This window comes from Indicator indicator, chromosome 37 (assembly GCF_027791375.1).
Source record: "Indicator indicator isolate 239-I01 chromosome 37, UM_Iind_1.1, whole genome shotgun sequence".
NCBI lineage: Eukaryota > Metazoa > Chordata > Aves > Piciformes > Indicatoridae > Indicator > Indicator indicator.
In genome coordinates this window covers 4550730-4572691 of record NC_072046.1, presented here as the reverse complement: position 1 = coordinate 4572691, position 21962 = coordinate 4550730, and the positions used below count along the sequence as shown (strand labels likewise).

Genomic DNA, 21962 nt, shown 5'->3' with positions numbered 1-21962 from the left:
GCTCAACAGTTCCACAGCCTTGGATTCTGGAAGGCATACCTTGGCCTGTTTAGGAGACTGGTTGACAGAGTCCCTTGGGAGACAGTTCTGAAAGGCCAAGGAGTCCAGGATGGTTGGACATTCCTCAAGCAGGAAGACTTGGAGGTGCAACAGCAGGGTGTCCTGTTGTCCTGAAGGACCAAAAGGAGGATTCAGAGAACTGCAGACTTGTCAGTCTGACCTCAGTGCCAGTGGAGATCATGGAACAGATCATCTTGAGTGCCATTATGCAGCATGTGAAGGGCAATCAGATGATCAGTCCCAGCCAGCATGGCTTTATCAAGTGCAGGTCCAGCTTGACTGACCCAATCTCCTTCTTTGGTAAGGTGACTCACTTAGTGGATGAGGGAAGACTCTGCATCTACCAGGACATCAATAAAGCACTTGAAACCATTTCCCACATTTTCCTGGGTGTGCAGGCTGCTCATGACTTGGACAGGAGTACTCTTCACTGGATAAAAAATGGCTGCATATCCAGAGCCAAAGAGTGCTGAAGAATGTAGGTCAATGCAGTTGGTGGCTGGTCATAAGTGACACTCCCCAGGGTTCAGTACTGGGGCTTGCTCTCTATAGCATCTTCATCAACAGTCTGGGTGAGGGAATCAAGGGCACCCTCGGTTAGTTTGCAGATGACAGCTGAGCAGGACAATTGACCTGCTGGAGAGTAGGGAAGATCTACAGAGGGATCTAGACAGGTCGGAGAGATAGGCAGAAGCCAATGGGATGACATGCAACAAGGCCAAGTACCAAGTCCTGCACTTAGGCCACAACAATGCCATGAATGCTCCATCTTTGGGAGTAAATGGAAATTAACTGGAAGAAAAGGACCTGGGGTGATGGTCAACAACCTGTGGAATATGACCTAACATGTTCTGGTCTAGTTGGAGATGCCCTTTCTGACTGCAGGGAGGTTGGACTAGATGATCTTTGAGGGTCCCTTCCAACCTGATTCATTCTATGAAACTATGATTCAATGTGTCCAGGTGTCCAAGAAAGCCAACAGCATCCTGGCCTGGATCAGCAATGGTGTGTCCAGAAGGAGCAGGGCAGGGATCATCCCCCTGTGCTGGACACTCTTGTGGTTGCAGCTCAAAATCGGAGTTCACGTTTGTGCTCCTCACACCAAGAAGGACATTGAGATGCTGGAGCCTGTCCAAAGAAGGGGTTGCTCAGCCTGGAGAAAAGAAGGCTCAGGGGAGACCTTATAACTGTCTACAACTCCCCAAAAGGAGGTTGGAGCAAGGTGATGATCTGCCTGTTCTCTGGGGAAGGAAAAAAAAAAACAAAGAACAGAAGGTATAATTCAAGACTGAAGAGCTTCAAGTTGCCTCAGGGAGCTTTAGTTTGGAGATGAGGAACAGTTTCTTCAGCAAAAGGGTTATCAAGATGTGGACCAGGTTGTTCAGGGCACTGGTGAAGTCAGCATTCACAAAAGGGTTCACAATAGGCATCTATGTGGTGCTGGGGGCCAGGTTTCATGGTGACTTGGCAGGATTAGGTTAAGGGATGGATTTGGTGATCTTAATGCTCTCATCCAACCCAAACAGTTCTATGAATGGATCCACACAGGGACAAGACCTGCACAGGCAGGCAGGTTTCTTGGCCTTTCTCCCTGTACATAAAGCAAGAAATGAAGGAAGCAGAGCTGCACTGCAGTTCTCTAAGTACATCTCCGCAAGGTCAAAGGCACCACCATTGGGCAGTAGAAAACAAACTGCTGTGTGGTTCTGAGAGAGACATCAGGGGAGAGCCCTCCTGCACATGGCATCATGATGAGAGGCACTCAGGTACAGGATGACACCTGTGTGTTCCTGTCTTCATGTATGGAACCATGCAACAATCTGTAGGCTCACAGAAATCCAGGAAAACATCAGCAATGGTGAACTCTGCTGAGGAGGTGTTGGCGATCATACTGGCAGAATAGGACTCAAGGACCCCTAGGAAAACACAGGCCCCAGAACTGCTCCTGGTGTTCCCTGAGGACCCACAGAGACTTCACAGAGGAGGATGCAAATGAGCCCAGCAAAACTGTCCTGAGAGCACTGTTAGTGCTGAAGATGGCTCAAAGCCTCTCAGCAGAAGCCCACCTGTGTGGAACCATGAATGACCATCAGAGAGAGATGAGAGGAGCAAGACTCAAGGCTGTGACAATTCCTCTCACATGTCAGTCTTTGGGCATCTGTAGGAGAAGTAAGGGAATAGTGCCCATTTCTGACAACTTGACCACAAACAAGTCCCCAGTAATGACAGGGTTGCACATCACCTGCCTGCCAGGGATGCCACCAGCTTTTGAGCTGAGTCTCCTTCCGTCAATTTGCATCTGCCCCAGAAACCCTCAGGGTTCTCATCCCAAGGATAAGAGGCACCATGCAAAGCTGCCTCTGGGCCTGAGGCACTGCAGCACTGCTATAAAAGGCAGCTCAGCTCTCTGCACTTTCATCCACTTCTCTCACCTCCTTCTCCTTGGGAACCAGGTGAGTCTGAAGCCTCTTGTATTCATCCTTCAAGATCAGGTCTTTCTTCAATTTATGACCTCTGATGGTTATAAACTGCTGTAGCACAGGGCTGAGAGCTGCTTTTCCTGGGAGAGGAAAGGGCAGAAGTCTTCTGCAGAGAGAGGCTGGGACTTAACTGGGGTGGCTGCTGAGCTTTGAGATGGGCTGTGTGTGCTGGGCCAGAAGGGGCCTTGACAACATGGCTGCTTCTCATGTGTCTCCTTTTTCTATTTCCTCCCTGATCTCTCTCCCAGGTTCATCTCCATCCCCAAGCCATGTCCTGCTGCAAGCCCTGTGAGCCCTGCTGCGAGCCTTGTGGCCCAACCCCACTGGCCAACAGTTGCAATGAGCCCTGCTGCAGGCAGTGCCAGAGCTCCACTGTGGTCATTGAGCCCTCCCCTGTTGTGGTGACCCTGCCTGGCCCCATCCTCAGCTCCTTCCCTCAGAACACTGTTGTGGGCTCCTCCACCTCTGCTGCTGTTGGCAGCATCCTCAGCTGTGATGGAGTGCCCATCAACTCCGGGGGCTTTGACCTCTCCTGCATCACTAACCGCTACTGCTGCAGACCCTGCTAGAGCAATGGCCTCAGCAAGAAGCAACAAGAGCTCAGAACATGGTGCTGGACAGACAACAGACCTGCAGGACAATGCCTTTAGTGTTTCAGATCATTCTTTCAATTTTCTCCTCTCCTCTTTCTCTCTTCCCTTTACTGTTGCTGTTTCCCTATTGCAACCTTCCTAATACTTAACACCTGTTGGTCTCCCTCCCTCTGCAGGCCAGGCAGATGGGCACTCTGCAACAGCTTCAGCCCATCTTAGTGCCTGCTCCTGGTGTTTCCTCTCAGCCACCTCCTTTTCTTCTCTAGACTCATTAAAGTTGTGCTGCATTCAATGCTGGGCCTCTGAGTCCTCCTTCAGCAACTCTTCTATTCTGTTCAGGGGAAAAGATGGAGGAAGGGGAGGCTGGGACTCCCTGCAGGGGATTTTGTCACTTGGCAACATGGCTGATTAATTTCCTGTTTTCAGGAATGAAATGAAGGCCACTGCTGCTGAGGGATGCTCAGCTGAGTGGGTGCCTGTTGTGGATTTGACTCAGCTGGCAGCCACTCATACAAAACTCCCCTACACTACCCTCCCAGCATGGCAGGAAGAAGAATCATGAGCAAAAGAATAAACAAAAGCCTGTGGGTTGGGATCAGGAGAGTTTAATGTAATTATACAAAAAATAACAGATCACTGTGGAGAAAGAGAGAGAGAGCAGCAAGTGGGAAAGGAAGCACAAAAACCTGGAAGAGGAAGAAGAGTGACAAACTTCCGGGAACAAGAAGAGTCACCGGTCACAGTCTGAACCCCAAACCCCATCATCGCTTGCCACAGGCAGCCCTTTCCTTATAAAACAGCATGGCATCTGCATGGCATTGAATACCCATTGGCTGATTCAGCTGGCTGGCTTGGTTGGTGCTCCCTCTCAGCTAAAACCCAGACAAGGTCTCACCCTAGCTTAGCTTCCTTAGGCAAATCTCCCCCAGTGTTCTCTCCTCTGCCCAACAACTCTTAAGGAAATCTTCACCCATGCTCTATGATACAGCTGACAGGCACCTGAGTAAAGGTGTCCTGCTGCGAGGCCATGGCCCTGCCCTTCAGTGTGCCCATGTGTGTGTCAGTGTGAGCTGAAATTCCCCCCCCCCACCGACAATAACCAGGCTAGCCCAGTCTGGAAGCGAATGAAAGCTGTATTTACAAAGCAGAATCTACAATCTATGATGAAATGCAATGAATATGTACAAATATACAAAATTCACAACATTTACAAATATATGCAATCAACAGAAAAGCACAACCAATCTCCCTTTGCTTCCCCCCAAAGGGGACCCTTCCCAAAGGGGCCTCCCTCTCCCAGGAGCTTCCCCCCCAGATCCCCCTTGGACAGAAAGCAGAGTTAGAACAGAAAGTTGTTAACTTAGCTGCCAAGGTCAGTACGTGTTATCTTCAACCAGAAGAGAAGAAGAAGAAAACAGCAGCCAGACAGCCCAGCAACTGCCCCCACTGCCGAACGCAGAATGTGCAGAGTGCCCACTTTATTTTGGGTAATAGTTTTTAAACATTTCTATCTATTCAATGGAAGTGTTTAGAACAATCAGTATTTTGCTTTCTTACACCCAATAGTGACTTATTTACATTCTTTCACTTTCTCTGTTTTGAACTTTGCAAGGTAAAATTAAAAAGACAGTTTCAAACCATCACAATGTGGTTCCAGTGATGCACAGATCTGTTACCAGACAGATCTCCAAGCAGCAGGGCCTGCAGTGCTGGGAAGACCCTGGCCTGCATGTGAAGAGCAGACGTGGTGTGAGCAGAGCTGGGACTGGCCCTACCTCAGAGCACCTGGAGAGTTCAGGCAGCATCACCCTCAGTGTTTGTGTTTGGCTTCTTTTGGTCCTCAGTGCCCAGGAATTTCCCAGATGGAGAAAGATGGTGTCTGTTTCCAAATGTGGGCAGGAAGACCATGAGGGGAACCTCATCTTGTCCATGGGGCACTGTGAGTCCAAGACATATTTTTGATCCCAGTGGTGTCTTCAGGAATTCCTTTTGGGTACTCATGAGACCTCAGATACCTGAGTGCTGTCAAGATTTAGAGCACTAAGCGAGGCTGAAGGCTAAGAGCTCAAAGAGGATTTTTCTAGTGTCATTGAAAATCACATTGAGTATTGTGGGCAGCAAGAGTGATTTTTTTGGGGAAAAAGTCCCCTGAAACAAGCCATGAGAAGGCAGAGGGTCCCTGCACTGTGGGGACCCCAAGTTGCTGTGGGGATGCTCTGTGTACTGTGGCCATCTGCCCACTTACCTCTGTCTGCCTGTAGATGGTTGGTGGTGGCCAGCAAGTTTGTCTTTGGCCATGGGATGCTCCCCTGGAGCTGCAGCAGCCCATGGATTTGTTGAGTTCACAGGCAATGGAGATTTTGTTGCATAGGCTGAGTGTGACTCTTAGCAACCCTAACTGGTGAATGAGCTCAGACCTGAATGTCTGGGACTGTAGAAGGTACTTTTTCTGTCTTCCACTTGCCCTTGTTCTTGTCCTTCCTTCATTGTCTTGTGCTTCTCTCAAATCTGCTGTGAGGACCCCAGGAACCAGCCTTGAGGGCCGCTCCAGGCTGTCTCCTTTTACTGGGCAGTGCAATGGATGTCCTGTGGGGATTCTGCTGCAGGAAAAGGAAACAGATCCTCGTCTGCTTCTGTACCACTTTTTGCTCTTTACACCTTCACTTGTAGTGACCTCATTTCTGCCTTCAGTCTTATTTAAAAATTGCAGCAACCCTATATGTGTCCCTGAGTGCTCTTTCCATCTGCCTGATGGCTGTTGAGGGACAAAGCCATTGCTTAGGACTGGAAATCAGTGGGGACACAGGGGAACCCTTCATCAGTACCAGAGGTATCGGAGGGTGGGACATTCTGCAGTGGGCTCTCTTTCAGCCACTTCATCTTGAAGGTGTGAAAGACATCCCCAGTCACTCCACAGATAATGGCCATCAGTCCTTGCTGTGATGACTCAGAAATTCCCTCTTGCCCTGCAGCTTTTCATATAAAGAGGAATCTGAAGGGCTGAGGAGCATGGCACTAATTGGACATCCTTCTATAACTATATTAGCAACCAGAGGAGGACTGAGGAGACTCTCTGTCCTTTGTTGGATGCAGTGGGGAACAGAGTGGTCAAGGATGAGAGACTCAACACCTTCTTTGACTCAGACCTTAGCAGTCAGACCAGTTGTTCACTGGGTACCCACCCTCCTGAGCTGGAAGGTAGGGATGGGGAACAGAATGAAGCCCCCACAGTCCAAGAATAGATGGTTGGTGACCTGCTGCACAACTTAGACACACACAGGTCTATGGGAATGGATGGCAAACACCTGAGGGCACTGAGGGAGCTGCTGGCAGTGCTCACCAAGCCACTTTCCATCATTTACAGCAGTCCTGGCTCAATGGGGAGGTCCCAGCTGACCAGAGCTTGGCAAATGTGATGCCCATCTACACAAAGGGCCAGAAGGAAGGTCTGGGGAACCACAGACCTGTCAGGCTGACCCTGGTGCCAGGGAAGGTCCTGGAGCAGGTCATCCTGAGAGCCATTCTGCACCATGTGCAGGGCACCCAGGTGACCAGGCCCAGGCAGCAAGAGGTCATGAAGGGCAGGTCCTGCTTGACCAACCGGATCTCCTTCTATGACATCTCCCTGCCAGGGGATGAGGGCAGGCTGTGGGTTTGGTTACCTGCACTTCAGCAAAGCTTTTGGCAGCATTTCCCACAGCATCCTGCAGAACCTGGCTGCTGCTGCTGGCTTGGCTGGGTGGAGGCTTCCCTGGGTCAAGAACTGACTGATGGCTGAGCCCAGAGAGTGCTGAGTGATGGAGCTGGATGCAGCTGGGGGATGGAGCTGAATGCAGCTGGGGGATGGAGCTGAATGCAGCTGGGGGATGGAGCTGGATGCAGCTGGTGGCTGCTCACAGGTGGTGATCCCCAGGGCTCAGTGCTGGGCCAGGTCTATTTAACATCTTTATCGTTGATCTAAACAAGGTAATTGAGTGCACACTGAGTGAGTTTGCAGATGACACCAAATTGGGTGGAAGTGTTGCTGGAGGGTAGGAAGGATCTGGCCAGTCTGAATTGACGGTCTGAGGTCAGTTGTATGAGGTTTAACAAAGCCAAGTGACAGGACCCGCACTTGGGTCACAACAACCCCATGAACACTCCAGACTTGGGACAAAGTGGCTGGAAACTGCCCAGCAGGAAAGGACCTGGGGGTATTTGGTTGACAGCAGCTGAAGATGAGGCAGCAGTGCCCAGGTGGCCAAGGAGGCCACCAGCAACCTGGCCTGGATCAGCAATGGCGTGGGCAGCAGGAGCAGGGCAGGGATTGTGCCCCTGGACTGGGCACTGGGGTGACCACACCTTGAGTTCTGGCTCCTCATTCCAAGAAGGACATTGAGAGTCTGGAGCAGGTCCAGAGAAGGGTAACAAAGCTGGGAAAGGGTCTGGTGAACAGGGGTGGAGAGGGGCAGCTGAGGGAACTGGGGTTGTTTAATGTGAAGAAGAGGAGGATGGGGGGAGGCCTCATTGCTCTCTGCAGCTCCCAGGATGGAGGTTGGAGTGAGGTGGGGCTTGGTCTATTCTCTCTAGTGTCAGGTGATAGGATGAGAGGAAATGGCCTGCAATTGTGCCAGGGAAGGCTTAGGTTGGATATTCAGACATAAATGATCCTCTTGGGCGGATAACTAACATAAAGTTAGTTGTGTGAACTAATTTTGCTCTCTCCCAGCTCTAGCTCTAGTAGATACCAGCTGGTGGCTTTTGCTTGAGTGTTGCTGACCTTGGCTGTGTTCTTGTTGTGGCTAAGTAACTAACAAGCTGCTCTCTCCTCTTCTCTTTCTCCTCGTACAGGGGGAAGAGGGCAGAGAGGGGGAAGGTATTGGTAGCCTCCTGGTTTTGTCCAGGGGGGTCCTTGTGTTGTTTCTAAATTGTAAATATATGTAAATCTTGCATATTTTGTACATATTCGTTGCATTTCATGTTTCTAGATTACAATTTGCTTGTAAATAGAGCTTCACTTGCTTCCATCCCAAACTGAATTGGTCTGGAAGTTTTATTTTGGGGGGTAGTTCTCCAAATTGTTGGACGGTAATTTCAGCCCACCACACTCTGTTACCCTGCCCTGTCTGTCACCACTCCCACTGTCTAGGTGCTCTGTCAGTGTTGTCAGTGTGGGAATCACTTGGGTTAACAAAGAATGAACTTTGATAAAACCAAGGGTGTTGAGGAATGGTTGGCGAAGAAAGGACATGAACACCTGATGGACTTTACTGAGGAAGAAATACAGCGCCATAGGACGCAACGGGTTTAGCTGAGTCGTTGTGACTTGCAGGATTGCAGTGTCCTTGAGCAAGAGAAGGAAGCACAGAACCGGAGAAAACAGGACGTTGTGGTTAAGTTGGGCAGAACGTATGACCGCAAGGGGGTGGGGTTGACATCTAGTTGTAAGCCAATCAGTAGTTGACGAGTGGACATAACTATCTGTAACTGTATATAAGAGTTAGTTTGGAGATCAATAAACGGATTCTGCTAATCATATTGATTTGTGTGCAGCCCCTTCTTGCGGCACAAGGGAAATGTTGTGGTGATGGAACCAGAATTGATTTCAGCTGCAACAGCCCTGTGCTGCCAACCATCCTTCATCTGTGAGTTTTACAACCCACTCATGACAACAATGCCCAACCCTGTTCTGCCAACTGAATGAACTTGACAGCATTCCTCAGGCCCAGAGTACCAGGACACATGAAGCCTATCTTCAGAGGTGTGGGAAGCCCAAGGTATGAGATAATTACATCTCTTTTCCTTTATTGTGGCCCAGCACATGATCAGAAGGAAACACTTGCCCAGGAAACATCTGACCATGCCTGGACTGAGGTGCAGGTAGAAAAAGAGAGCAGAGAGGACCTGACAAACCTCCCATCAACATTTCTGGCTTTCTGGAACTGACCACTGCCATGAAATTGCTGACTCCTGTTGCAGCCCATTGTATGTCTGCTCATTTTCTATTGTATTGGCTTCATAACACTGTCATTCTTCAGTGTCTCCTTCACACTGAGGGAGAGCTCCAAGGTCTTTGTCCAAGGGAGATAAAGCTAGGGTGAGACATTCCCTCAGCTGAGCATCCCTTGGCAGCAGTGACCAACACTGTATTCCTGAAAACAGGAAACAAATCGACCATGTTGCCAAGTGACAAAATCTCTGGAGGGAGTCTCAGGCTCCCTATCCCCCACCTTTTGCCCTGAGAGGACTGGAAGAGCTGCCAAAGAAGGAAGGAGGACTCAGAGGCCCAGGCTTAGATGCAACAGAAATTTAATGAGTTGAGAAGGCATAGAGTAATGGGTAGAGAAGAGAAGGAGGTGGTTCACAGGGAGCATGGAGAGCTTCACCCACTAAGATGGGGTGGATCTGGTGCACGGTGTCCATCTGCCAGGCCTGAAGAGGGAGGGAGGCCTATAGGTCCCCAGAAGCTGGCACTTGAACAGAAAAGGGAAAAGAATGGAAGAAGGCAAGAATGATCTGAAGATTTAAATACAATGTCTTAAAGATCTATCTTCTGTCCAGCACCATGTTCTGAGGTTTTGGACATTTTTGACCAAGGCCATTGCCAGCAGCTCTAGCAGGGGCGGCAGGGTCTGCAGCAGTAGCGGTTGGTGATGCAGGAGAGGTCAAATCCCCCAGAGTTGATGGGCACTCCATCACAGCTGAGGATGCTGCCAACAGCAGCAGAGGTGGAGGAGCCCACAACAGTGTTCTGAGGGAAGGAGCTGAGGATGGGTCCAGGCAGGGTCACTATCACAGGGGAGGGCTCAATGACAACAGTGGAGTCCTGGCACCTGACACAGCAGGGCTCATTGCAGCTGTTGGCCAGTGGGGTTGGGCCACAGGGCTGGCAGCAGGGCTCACAGGGCTTGCAGCAGGACATGGCTTGGGGCTGGAGGTGAACCTGGGAGAGAGGACAAGCAAGAAAGAAAATAGAGAAACATGAGGAGCAAGTATGAACCCAACCACAGTGAAGGCCTTCTGACCCAGCACACACTGCCCACCTCAAAGCCCAGCAGCCACCTCAGCTAAGTCCCAGCCTCTCTCTGGATAAGATCCCCTTCCTTTTCTCTCACAAAAGAGCAACCCCTATCAGCACAACTCATACATCATGAAGAGACCTGATCTTGAAAGAGGAGCAGAAGGTGCAGACTCACCTGGTTCCCAAGGAGAAGGAGGTGAGAGAAGTGGATGAGAGAGCAGAGAGCTGAGCTGCCTTTTATAGCACTGCTGCAGTGCCTTAGGCCCAGAGGCAGCTTTGTGGAAGGAAGAATTCTCTGAGCAGCTCATGACAAATGCAAACCATCCCAGCTGATGGCACAGGCTGTGTCCTGGTTTCCTGCTCTGCTGCCATTCACATTTCCTGCACTCTGTCATGTCCTTTCCTATTGGAAGGCTTCTCTAACTGCTAAGGATTTCTGGGACACGTGAGCTCAGTCAGGATACTCATCTCAAGTGCTAGTGGTATTCCATGCATGCAGGTGATGTGCACCTGGGTCATTCCTGAGGGCTTGTTTGTGGTCAAGTTGTCAGAAATGGGCACTGTTCCCATACTTCTCCTACAGATGCCCAAGAACTGCCATGTGAGAGGAATTGTCACAGCCTTGTGTCTTGCTCCCCTCATCTCTCTCTGATGGTCATTCATGGTTCCACATAGGTTGGCTTCTGCTGTGAGGCTTTGACCCATCTTCAGCACTAACAGTGCTCTCAGGGCAGTTTTGTTGGCTTCACTTGCATCCTGCCCACTCTGTGCACTCTCTGTGGGTCCTCAGGGAACACCAGGAGCAGGTCTGGGGCCTGTTTTTGCCTGTGGGTTCTTGAGTCCCATTCTGCTAGTGTAGTTCCCAAAGCCTCCTAAGCAGAGTCTTCCATTGCTGATGTTTTCCTGGCTTCCTGTGAGCTCACAGATTGTTGCACAGTTCCATGCAGGCAGGCATGAGCACGTGGGTTTCATCCTGCACTTGTGTGACTTGAATCATGAGGACTTGTACAAGGTCACACATGACTCTCCACTGACCTGGCCTTTGAACAGAATAGAGCAGCAGGTTGCTGCTGCCAGAAGTCCATCTCCAACTGAATGTTGGCGCCTTTGACCTGGAAGAGAAGTGCTCATAGAACAGAAATGTAGCCTCTGCCTCCTGAGAACTCCATTTTTTGCTTCATGTCCTGGGATACTTTTTTTTCTAATGTTCAACCTAAACCTGCTTCGGTGCAACTTGATGCCATTGCCTTTTCTCCCATAGTGTTTTTATCTGGTGAACAGACAGACCGTCACCTCACCCCAACCTCCTTTCAAGGAGTTGCAGGTCTTCCATGAGCCTCATTTTCTCCAGACTGAGCAACCCCAGTTTCCTCAGCTGCTTCACAGAACTCTTCTTCTCTAGAAACCTCACCAGCTTTGGTGCTCTTCTTTGAGGTTCCAGCACCTCAGTGTCCTTCTAGGAGTGAGGAGCACAAACATGAACTCCGCTTTTGAGCTGCAACTGCAAGAGTGTCCAGTACAGGGGGAAGATCCTTGCCCTACTCCTCCTGGCCACACCACTGCTGATCCAGGCCAGGATGCTGTTGACCTTCTTGGCCACCTGGGCACATGCTAGGTTATACTCCACAGGTTGTTGACCATCACCCCAGGTACTTTCCCTCCAGGCAATTCCATTCACTTTTTCTCAAACATGGAGCATTCATGGCATTGTTGTGAGCAAAGTGCAGGACCCAGCACTTGGCCTTGTTGAATCTCGTCCCATTGGCCTCTGCCCATCTCTCCAACCTGTCTAGATCCCCTTGTACATCTTCCCTACTCTCCAGCAGATCAACTGTCCTGCTCAACTGTAATCTGCAAACTAACTGAGGGTGCCCTTGACCCTCTCTGCCAGATGAAGATATTATAGAGAGCAAGCCCCAATACTGAGCCCTGGGGGAGCACCACTTATGACCAGACAGCAATTCTCCACCACTCTTTGGCTCTGGTTATCCAGCTGGTTTTTATCCATGGCTTGGACAGGCGAAGAGTACTGCTGACAGCCCACAGAAGGAGCCCCAAGAACCCAGAAGATGATGCCAGACTGAATGACAGTGATGGTGGCCATTGCTGTGAGAAAGGCTGAGCATGCCTCACTCCTCCTGCAAAGGGAGTCAGCTCCCTGCAAGGCACCACTTCCATCCCATCCTGGGGTGCAGGGGAAGAGTTCCATGGCAGAAGCTCTATCATCACCTTCTTGTTTTCCTGAGGCTCTAAGCCCAGCCCCTCACAGAAGGAGGATCCCTGGGTCCGGAACAGAATCAGGGGTGCCAGGGGGAGAACCAAAGGCCCTTTTCCCACAGATCAGCTTTGCACAGAAGAGTCTCCTGCCAGGATTGCCAAAAGAGGGCAAATGTACTGGCCCTTTTGTTCTAGCTGCCATTTCTCCTGATGCCTAGAGCTCAGAGAGAACAGATTTTGGTGCTCAGACCTCAGAAATTTGGGACTACAAAGATGGCCAATATCTTCTGCACTGGTGTGTGTGGGAAACATTGAGAGTTGATGGTCTGGAAAAGAGGGAAAATAAGGGCTGGGTGGCTGGGGAAAGAAATACAGGTGAAGGGGGTCTGAGAGAACCACAGGAGCAGGTGGTTCTTCTCTGTCACCAGTCTTGATGCAGGACCTATGTTGGCAGAGCCAGAGCGAGCTGAACAAAGCAGGTTATCAGCACAGCAGCTCCCATGCACAGCTTTCCACCCACGTGGCCTTCGTGGTCTCCTTGTTCGTTTGAAGCTATGGCAGAAGAGTTCGTGGGCTGAACTCTGCCCATGGCTGTTCCAAGGGACACAAGCACAAAGGCCAATTGACATATTGTCCATGGTCCTCTGAGGGAACAGCAGTGGCAGAAAGAGGCTGCTCCTGATGGCACAGAGAGAACACAGAAAAGAAGCTGCTGAGCAACAGAGACCTTGGCTGGCTTCCAGACACCCACCCAGCTGCTTTCTCTCTCCTCAACAGGGCAGGAGGAGAAAGTAAGGTGGAAATGTCTGCTGGTCAAGATAAAGACAGAGGGATTACTTCCCAGTTCCCATCACAGGCAAAACAGCCTTGACTTGGGAAGATTCATTTCAGTATTGCCAACAAATAGTCGAAGGTGAGAAGCAGCTAAAGTGATGTAAATATCTTCATCTGCAGTGCTGATATCTGCCCCACCATGGTCTGTCCTTGGCCCACATGGGCATCTCTGCACTGTCACCTGAACATCTTCACTACATCATTCTTCTCTGTCCTTGGAGCTTGCAGGATTGTTTCTCACACCTGTTTTTAGTTCATCCCTCACTTCCTGTGCAATGCTTTATCCTTTCTCAAATATGTTTTTCATGGAGGCTCTACCAGCATAGCTAATGGACTCAGCCTTGGGCAGCAATGAGACCATTTTGGAGCTGGCTGGAACTGGCTGTGTCAGACATGGGGACAAATCTTGGACGATTCTTACAGAAACCATCCCTGCAACATTTCTCCTCCTTCTGCCAGGCCTTGCCATGTAAGCCCAATCCCAAGAGCCCAGAGAATGAAGCAGAAGCAGATGAATAGAGATGGCAACAGAGTAGAACCAGTCTAGGATTCCATAAGGGATGGCTGTAACTTTGATAATCTTTAGTATCACTGCTCATGCTTAAAGATTCGGAAAGAAATGCTTCAAAAACACAGCACTGGCAGGGTCTTGGTAGATCCTTTAGGAAGTGAAACAGCTGGAGCAATTATGGTGATTTCCATAAGATACCATCAGAATGCACCTACTGTTCACAGAACAGAGGCAGGTCTCAGCTCTAGCTGCAAGTCATCTGCATGTCAGGGTCCAAACAGATATCAGTGGGACCCATGGCCAGATAGAGGCACAGGTGTTTCACAGCAGGACAGGCTAGTGAGGTTGGGGTCTAACAGTAGAACCTAAGCTTCAAAGCCACTCCACTTGGAAAGAAAGTTGAAGCTGACTGAGGCCTCTGAGCAGTACCGTAAGCAAGCTCAACAAAGGGAAGAGTTACTGAGCTATACTACTTCCAAGCTGGGTTGGTCAAACTATCCTACATCTAACATCTAGAAACAGGAAAACATTAAAAAAGAAGGATGCTGCAGAGGAGAGGCTGAGGACCAACACTGGCATTAGTGGTCATTCCTCATAATCTGACCACAAATAAGACCACATGAATGACCGAGGAGCACATTACATGCATTTATGAGATGCCACCAGCACTTGAGGTGCATTGACATGTGTCTACCCAGGAAACCCTTGGGGCTCTCATCCTGGCACTTACAGAAAGTGGAAAGGAATGTGGCAGAAGGCAGGAAATGAAAGGGCAGCAGAGCAGAAAACCAGGAAACAGCCTGTGCCATCAGCTGGGATGGTTTGCATTTGTCATGAGCTGCTCAGAGAATTCTTCCTTCCACAAAGCTGCCTCTGGGCCTGAGGCACTGCAGCAGTGCTATAAAAGGCAGCTCAGCTCTCTGCTCTCTCATCCACTTCTCTCACCTCCTTCTCCTTGGGAACCAGGTGAGTCTGAAGCCTCTTCTCCTCCTGCAAGTTCAGGTCTCTCCTTCATGTAGGTCTTCTCATGACATGGGCTGTCCTAGCACAGGGCTGGGAGATGGTTCTCCTGTGAGAGAAAAGGAAGAGAAGGCCTTCTCCAGAGAGAAGCTGGGACTTAGTTGAGGTGGCTGCTGGGCTTTGTGTGCTGGGTCAGAAGGGCCTCCATTGTGGTGGAGTTCATGGCTGCTCCTCATGTTTTTCTGTTTTCTATTTCCTCCATGTCCACTCTCCTAGGTAAACCTCCAGCCCCAAGCCATGTCCTGCTGCAAGCCCTGCCAGCCCTGCTGCCAGCCTTGTGGCCCAACCCCATTAGCCAACAGCTGCAATGAGCCCTGCTGTGTCAGATGCCAGGACTCCACTGTTGTCATTGAGCCCTCCCCTGTGATAGTGACCCTGCCTGGACCCATCCTCAGCTCCTTCCCACAGAACACTGCTGTGGGCTCCTCCACCTCTGCTGCTGTTGGCAGCATCCTCAGCTGTGATGGAGTGCCCATCAACTCCGGGGGCTTTGACCTCTCCTGCATCACCAACCGCTACTGCTGCAGACCCTGCCGCCCCTGCTAGAGCTGCTGGCAATGGCCTCAGCAAAAATATCCAGAACCTCAGAACATGGTGCTGGACAGAAGATAGATCTTTAGGACATTGTATTTAAATCTTTGGACCATTCTTGCCTTCTTCCACTCTTTTCCCTTTGTTGTCTCAATGCCATCTTACTGGGGACCCTTTGGCCATCCTCCCTCTTCAGGACAGGCAAGTGGACACCCTGTTGCAGCTCCACCCCATCTTAGTGGCTCCTGTGAGACACCTCCTTTTCTTTTCTACACTCATTAAAGTTGTGCTGCGTTGAAGCCTGAGACTCTGAGTCCTCCTTCCTTCTCTGGCAACTCTTCCTGTCCTCTCAGGACAAAATGTGGAGGATAGCAGCCATGGATTTGTTGGGTTCACAGGAAGTGGAGATTTCATTGAATAGGCTGAGTGTGATTCTTAGCAATCTTAAATGGTGAATGAGCTCAGTCCTGTATGTCTGGAGAGCTGCTGGACCCTGCCAGAACCTGAAGGGCTGCAGAAGGTACCACTCTCATTTGCCTATGCCCATGCGCAGCTGCTTCAGAAACAGTCACACCAGCAGCAGTGATGGGTCTCCATCTACAGGGGGTTTCCTTTGATTGTCCCTTAGTACAGGAATGGCAGGGGAGTGGAAACACCCATCAGGAGCTGGCAGCTCCTGTGGGACAGCTGATGAGGTGTTGTTGACATTGCCAGGCAATGGTGATGACACCCACAACTTTAAAGGAGCCCGCAGGGATTGAGCACAGAGAGTGTGGAACCTCAGCCACGGTGTTTCTGGGCCTGGTGCCACAGTTCACACTGAAGGGTAGGCAGGAAATTTGCTGAAGCTTGGCCAACTCACCCAGGTAATTGTGCCCAGGTGGCAGAAAGCACCCCTGAGCTGTGAACCCATCAGGTCTGAGGCCACTTCCCAGGCAGAGCTCTGGTGGGACCTGAGCGTGAGGCTGCAGAGTGTGGCCACTCTTACACCAATGTCAGAGGGCAGCAGTGAGCACACCTGAGAAGAAGCCACTGTAAATCACCTCATCCCCTGAGCTCCCCACACCTAGCCAGGTGAGCACATTTGGTCCATGACTTCAGGCTCCATCTATCATAACAGTCTCTAAGGAGGAAGGATGGTGCAATACCCATTCAGCTGGAAGAACAGGGTCAGACAGCAGTGACAGGGACAGGAGATGTGAGACGCTGGATGGTATCTAGCTGCATGCTATTGGTTCTGCTTCTATCCCCACTGTGTTTCACTCAAATTTACTAAATTTCTTCTTAATTAACCCAAGTGATTCTCACAGTGACACCACTGAGAGGGCACATAGAGATGATGAGAGTGGTGACAGACAGTGGCAGGATTATACAGAAGTTAACATGATATGAGATACTTTATTAGTTGTCTTCACCTCAACCCAAATCCTTGTGAGGAGCACATTTTACTTCCCCATCCTTCAGTATCACTCACCAGGTGCACTAAGAACAATCCCAGAAACGTTTGCCTTTGACCCAGGCAAGACTAACCCAGACTGATTTCCACAGGGCAATTTTATGTTCAATATGGAGACCTTATGCCCTTCTACAGCTCTTGAAAGTTGTGATGGGGCAGGACTAGCTCAACTGACAGATCCTCTAGTGCTGACTAACCAGCTAAATGTGTATCCTTATGTTTGGAGGTCCTACCACCCATCACTTTCAGTGTAGTCTTTGACAGTTACAGAATCACAGAATTACAGAATGTTAGGGGTTGGAAGGGACCTTGAAAGCTCATCCAGTCCAAGCCCACTGCCAGAGCAGGATGACCTAGAGCAGATCACACAGGAACACATCCAGGCAGGTTTTTAATATCTCTGGAGAGGGAGACTCCACAGCCCCCTGGGGCAGCCTGTTCCAGTGTTCTGTCACCTCAAAGTGAATTTTTTTTCCTCCTGTTTCCATGAAAATTCCTATGCCTCAGCTTCCACCATTATCCCTCGTCCTGTCATTGGGCATCACCGAGCAGAGCCTGGCTCCATCCTCTTGGCACTCACCATGAATGAGGTCACCCCCCAGGCTCCTCCTCTCCAAACTAAACAGCCCCAGCTCCCTCAGTCTCTCCTTGTAAGGAAGATATTCCACTCCATCATTTTTGTGGCTCTGCACTGGACTCTTTCAAGCAGTGCCCTGAGGTCTTTTTTGAACTGAAGGGCCCAGAACTGGACACAATATTCCAGATACAGCCTCACCACAGCAGAGTAGAGGGGGAGGAGAACATCTCTTGATCTACTAACCACAGCCCTTCTAATACACCTGTCATGGTTATTAATATATATATATGTATATATGCAGTTTCTAGTGAACAGTTGTAGATATATTCTCCATAAACTGGTACAGTTTAGCAATTTTGAACCAAATTAGAAAAATACAAAACAGCTATTCAACAAGAGAACTAGGGTGCAGTCTGCCGCTTGTGCACTAGGGGCTGTCTCGGCAGGCACCTGGCAGCAGAATACAGCGGTGAGGCTGGGTGTTGGGCACATACCTTTCAAAGAGACTTAAACCAATTTTTACTCACAAATTATAACTCCAGGCATACTGGGAGCTACTGCTTTATAATCCACAGATTACAGTACCATGCAGGTTAAAGCACGAGGATTTTATACAGAATCAAAACTAGTGGTAAACGTGAACTGGAACGATGCAGTTTCACTGGTGAAGGCTCGTTGCTAAGCTGGTTGCTGCTGTGGATGGCTCCGGGGACGGTCCCTTCTGGACGTGGTAGAGGCAGCTTTCTCCTGCTGCTGCAGGGATGCGGCATGGGGCTGGTTCACCTGGAAAAGGCTCTCGGGCACTTCCCTTGGTGCTGGTCACTCTGTGGAGTCAGCAGGACACAGTGGGGAAGCAGTTCCCTGCTGAAGCGCTGGAGAGCATGGAGCAGGGGCGGCACGGGGCGTCTTTCCCCCGTCTCAGCTCAGAAATGAGGGAGTGTTGCCGATTCCTCTCAGCAGCTGCTTTTCCCATTTCTTCTCAGGGCTCTGGCATCTGTGTTGCCCTGGCACTTGGGCTTTTGGACATGTGGAGCAACAGGCTGCTCCTTCTCCTGTGACTTAGCAGCCGGCATAGGAGAGTGGTTCTGGCTTTGCAAACAGCACATGAAGCGCAGCTTTGGTTTGCAGGTCTGCAGCTTTGTGGTGGCAGCAGACATGCTTAGAACTGACCAAAGAGATTCAGGCACATTCTCCCTGGCTGGCCAGGGGGTAGATTCTCTCACAACTCAGGTGAGATCCTGATTCTCCCTGGGCTTGGCCAATGGGGCTCTGTCCTTTCAGGGCATGTTTAGGCAGCTTCTTCCTAATAGTGGGACTGCAGATATGATGCTAAACTGGCTGTAGTTTCAGTGCAGCTTGTGAAAAGGATTCTTTGCTGGTACCAGGTAAACAGAGGCACGAGGGCACTTCCCAGGTTGCAAGGCTTATCTCCAGACTGCAGACAAAGGCAGAACATGTGCACAGATCAAGAGAGAGCAAAAAGCAAAATAGCAAAAGAATAAAAGTTCTTTACAATTTGGGTAATGATTATAATTTGCTTGAGGCTTGGATTTAGCCAATAGTCAAACTTGGTCAACACCATTAGCCTATGACAAAGCATGCAGCCAGAACATCCCCATACTTGGAAGAAGCACAAGCACAGCACAAGCATCCCACAAGGTGGGTGTGTGATCTTGCTTACCCCAGCAAGGCAGGTTGGGTTGTTTACCCAGGCTTGTTGATGCCTGGCCCTTTGTTTATTCAGCTCTGGGCTGAGTACCCACTCCAGAAAGGAGGGGAAAGGGGGTGTTGAGCAAACCATGTAGGGATGTGTTTTGGCAATATTTGGGGCATAATTCTGGGCATAATGCAGCCTTTATCACAACACCCCAGAATAGCATTGGCCTTCTTGGCCACAAGAGCACATTGCTGGCTCATGGTCCATCTCCCATCCACTAGGACCCCCAGGTTCTTTTCCCCTTCACTGCTCTCCAACACGTCAGTCCCCAGCCTATACTGACCCATGGTACTGGTCCCAGTACAGAGCCCTAAGGGACTCCACTAGACTCAGGTCTCCAACTAGACTCTGTCCCATTGACCACAACTCTCTGACTTCTTTCCTTCAACCAGTTGGCATCCACCTCACTCCCAATCATCCAGACCACACTGCCTCAGTTTAGCTGCAAGGATGCTGTGGGAAACAGTGGCGAATGCTTTCCTGAAATCAAGACAAACCACATCCACTGCTCTACCATCATCTATCCACCTGGTTGTGTCATCATCAAAGGCTACCAGGCTGGTCAAATGTGACTTTCCCCCGGTAAAACTATGTTAACTGCTCCTAATGACCCTCTTGCCCTTGATATGCTTAAGGACAGCACTGAGGATAAGTTTTTTGCATTGTTTGATGCTGGTGCATGATGTGTGTGTAAAAATCTCTACTCGTTGTCTATTCACTCTTTGATCCAAGTGGCCTTGGGGCTGTTTCAGAAGTGTATCAGTTTTCTGATTCAGTACTTTCTGAGGTGCCCATGTCACCTTAAGACTTCCTTTTAAGGACCTAGAATAATGTGCCAGCTGGTGGCTTGGTGCTGAGGAATTGTTTCCATCCATCCAGTAGTTGTTTCCACCGTTGTAAGCACATGGCACTTGCCTTGGCAGGCTTGTGGAAGTGTGGTGTGGTCAATCTTCCAGGCCTCTCCATATTGGCATTTCACTATTGTCCTCCGTACCACAGAGGCTTTAACCACTTTCCTTGCTTGAAGGCAGTGCATGTTTCACATACTTGGATAACCTGCATGGCCATGGGTACATGCATGGCTCTTGATCATGAGTCCATATGAGTTGCATCTCTTCCCTGATGACCTGAAGAGTGATGAGCCCACTGAGTCTGACACAGCCAAGGTCACTCACATGCTCACAGGTCCTCTGTCAAAGACAGCAGTTGTCAGAATTCCTGTTTGTATGATGTGCTTCAGGGTCCAAGGGGGATTTCTGAGTAGAGATACACCCAGACTATGACTGATGCCTACTGGCCATGCAGTGACTAGGGATGTCTTTCCCAGCTTCAAGAAGCAGTGCCTGCAGCAGAGTGTCCCACCTTCCAATGCCTCTGGCAGTATGAAGTGTTCCCCTGTGCCCCCACTGATTTCCCCTTTTCCCTCAGCTGTCAGCATGCAGATGGAAAGACCACCTCAGGGACACAGGTAAGGTTGCATCAATCTTTTAATGAGTCTGAAGACAGAAGTTAGGTCACTTCAAGTGGAGGTGCCCAGCAAGAAGAAGAACAGAAGCAGCCAAGAATCTAATTCCCTTTTCCTGTGTCAGAGTTTGTACAGGGAATCTGTAGACCTTCCTGGGAAAGGGAGACAAGCTGGAAGGTCCTTACAGCAGCTTATGAGGAGCACAAGAGAAAGAAGGAAAGAGAAGAGCAAGGGTGCATGGAATACAGGAAAGGTGACATTGGCCATGTTGTCAGAGTGCCAGACCTTCCAGGCTGCCCTTGCAGGACAAGCCAGAGATGACCAGCTGCTCTTAAGGCAATGGCTCAAAGTTTGATCCTTTGTCAAGCATTGTGTTCCGAGTTCTTTGACCTTCTTTTCTCATGCAGTTGCCAGCAGCTCTAGCAGGGTCTGCAGCAGTAGCGGTTGGTGATGCAGGAGAGGTCAAAGCCCCCGGAGTTGATGGGCACTCCATCACAGCTGAGGATGCTGCCAACAGCAGCAGAGGTGGAGGAGCCCACAGCAGTGTTCTGTGGGAAGGAGCTGAGGATGGGGCCTGGCAGGGTCACCACAACAGTAGGAGGCTCAATGACAACAGTGGAATCCTGGCACCTTATGCAACAGGGCTCATTGCAACTGTTGGCCAGAGGGGTTGGGCCACAAGGCTGGCAGCAGGGCTCACAGGGCTTGCAGCAGGACATGGCTTGGGGCTGGAGGTTCACCTAGGAGAGAGGATATTCAACAGAGCAGAAGTGTGGGTGAGGAGTAATCCAGTTAGTCTGTCACAAATGAGAAAAGGTCATGAATCTCTCTGAAGCTGGAGACTGCCAGAAGCTGCATGATTTTCAATGCCTCATCCAGGCAAAGCACTTCAAGGAGCAGCCTGACCCAAGGAACCTCTCTCCTAGTTCATCAACCAAAAGCCAACACAGTAACAACCCAACCTGTCTTTAAGATGAACTTCTCCCTGTTTCCCTTTGTCATGACAAGCATTCCAAACCCCAAAATATAAGAAAAATAACATCAGCTGAGAGATCCATTAAGTGGATGGATAAGAAGAGAAGGGGCTTCAGACTCACCTGGTTCCCAAGAAGGAGGCAGGAGAAGTGGATGAGAGAGCAAGACTTGGGCTGCCTTTTATACCTGCCCTTCATTGCCATACGACCAGAGGCACCTTGACAGAGGTAACAATTTTTGCATAGCCTCATCCTGAATGCAAAGCATCACAGCTAAGGACATGGCTGTGCTTTCATTTCCTGCACTGCTGCCTTTTCATTTCCACGTTTGTGCCAGGCCCACACCCCAGCGAAGACAACTTCTGAGCACTGGGTGGAAAGGCTGCAGCATTTCCAGGTCAGGAATGCCTCAGTGTATGCTGCATAGTCATAAGAGGTTTCTCCAAGGTCAGCTGCCCTCTCTGAAAGTACAGGAAATGGGAAAACAAGACCCTGATATTAACCCAATTTTGAAAGCACTTCATCTG

At 50.0% G+C, this 21962-nt stretch overlaps 2 protein-coding genes and 2 pseudogenes across 2 annotated transcripts; 2 read left to right on the top strand and 2 right to left on the bottom strand.

Moving 5' to 3' along the window:
• The first annotated feature begins 1425 nt into the window (after positions 1-1425).
• On the top strand, positions 1426-3109 carry LOC128978504 (feather keratin Cos1-1/Cos1-3/Cos2-1-like). The gene is made up of 3 exons (XM_054396449.1): positions 1426-1511; positions 2369-2513; positions 2789-3109. The coding sequence occupies exons 1-3, from the start codon at positions 1426-1428 to the stop codon at positions 3107-3109; spliced, it is 552 nt and encodes a 183-aa protein (XP_054252424.1).
• Positions 3110-9725: 6616 nt separating this feature from the next.
• Positions 9726-10441, bottom strand: LOC128978590 (feather keratin Cos1-1/Cos1-3/Cos2-1-like; annotated as a pseudogene).
• A 4087-nt stretch (positions 10442-14528) lies between these two features.
• Positions 14529-15261, top strand: LOC128978591 (feather keratin Cos1-1/Cos1-3/Cos2-1-like; annotated as a pseudogene).
• Positions 15262-20880: 5619 nt separating this feature from the next.
• Positions 20881-21594, bottom strand: LOC128978577 (feather keratin Cos1-1/Cos1-3/Cos2-1-like). Its single transcript, XM_054396518.1, has 2 exons — positions 21559-21594; positions 20881-21201 (listed from the first exon to the last, which is right to left on the bottom strand). The coding sequence occupies exon 2, from the start codon at positions 21178-21180 to the stop codon at positions 20881-20883; it is 300 nt and encodes a 99-aa protein (XP_054252493.1). The 5' UTR covers positions 21181-21201; positions 21559-21594.
• Between the last annotated feature and the right edge of the window lie 368 nt (positions 21595-21962).

Coding starts and splice junctions, on each gene's coding strand:
- LOC128978504 (XM_054396449.1), top strand. CDS start 1,426: ATGTGGACCAGGTTGTTCAGGGCACTGGTGAAGTCAGCATTCACAAAA. Junction 1,512..2,368: donor TATGTGGTGCTGGGGGCCAG/GTTTCATGGTGA, acceptor CATCTGCCCCAG/AAACCCTCAGGGTTCTCATC. Junction 2,514..2,788: donor TCCTTCTCCTTGGGAACCAG/GTGAGTCTGAAG, acceptor TCTCTCTCCCAG/GTTCATCTCCATCCCCAAGC.
- LOC128978577 (XM_054396518.1), bottom strand. CDS start 21,180: ATGTCCTGCTGCAAGCCCTGTGAGCCCTGCTGCCAGCCTTGTGGCCCA.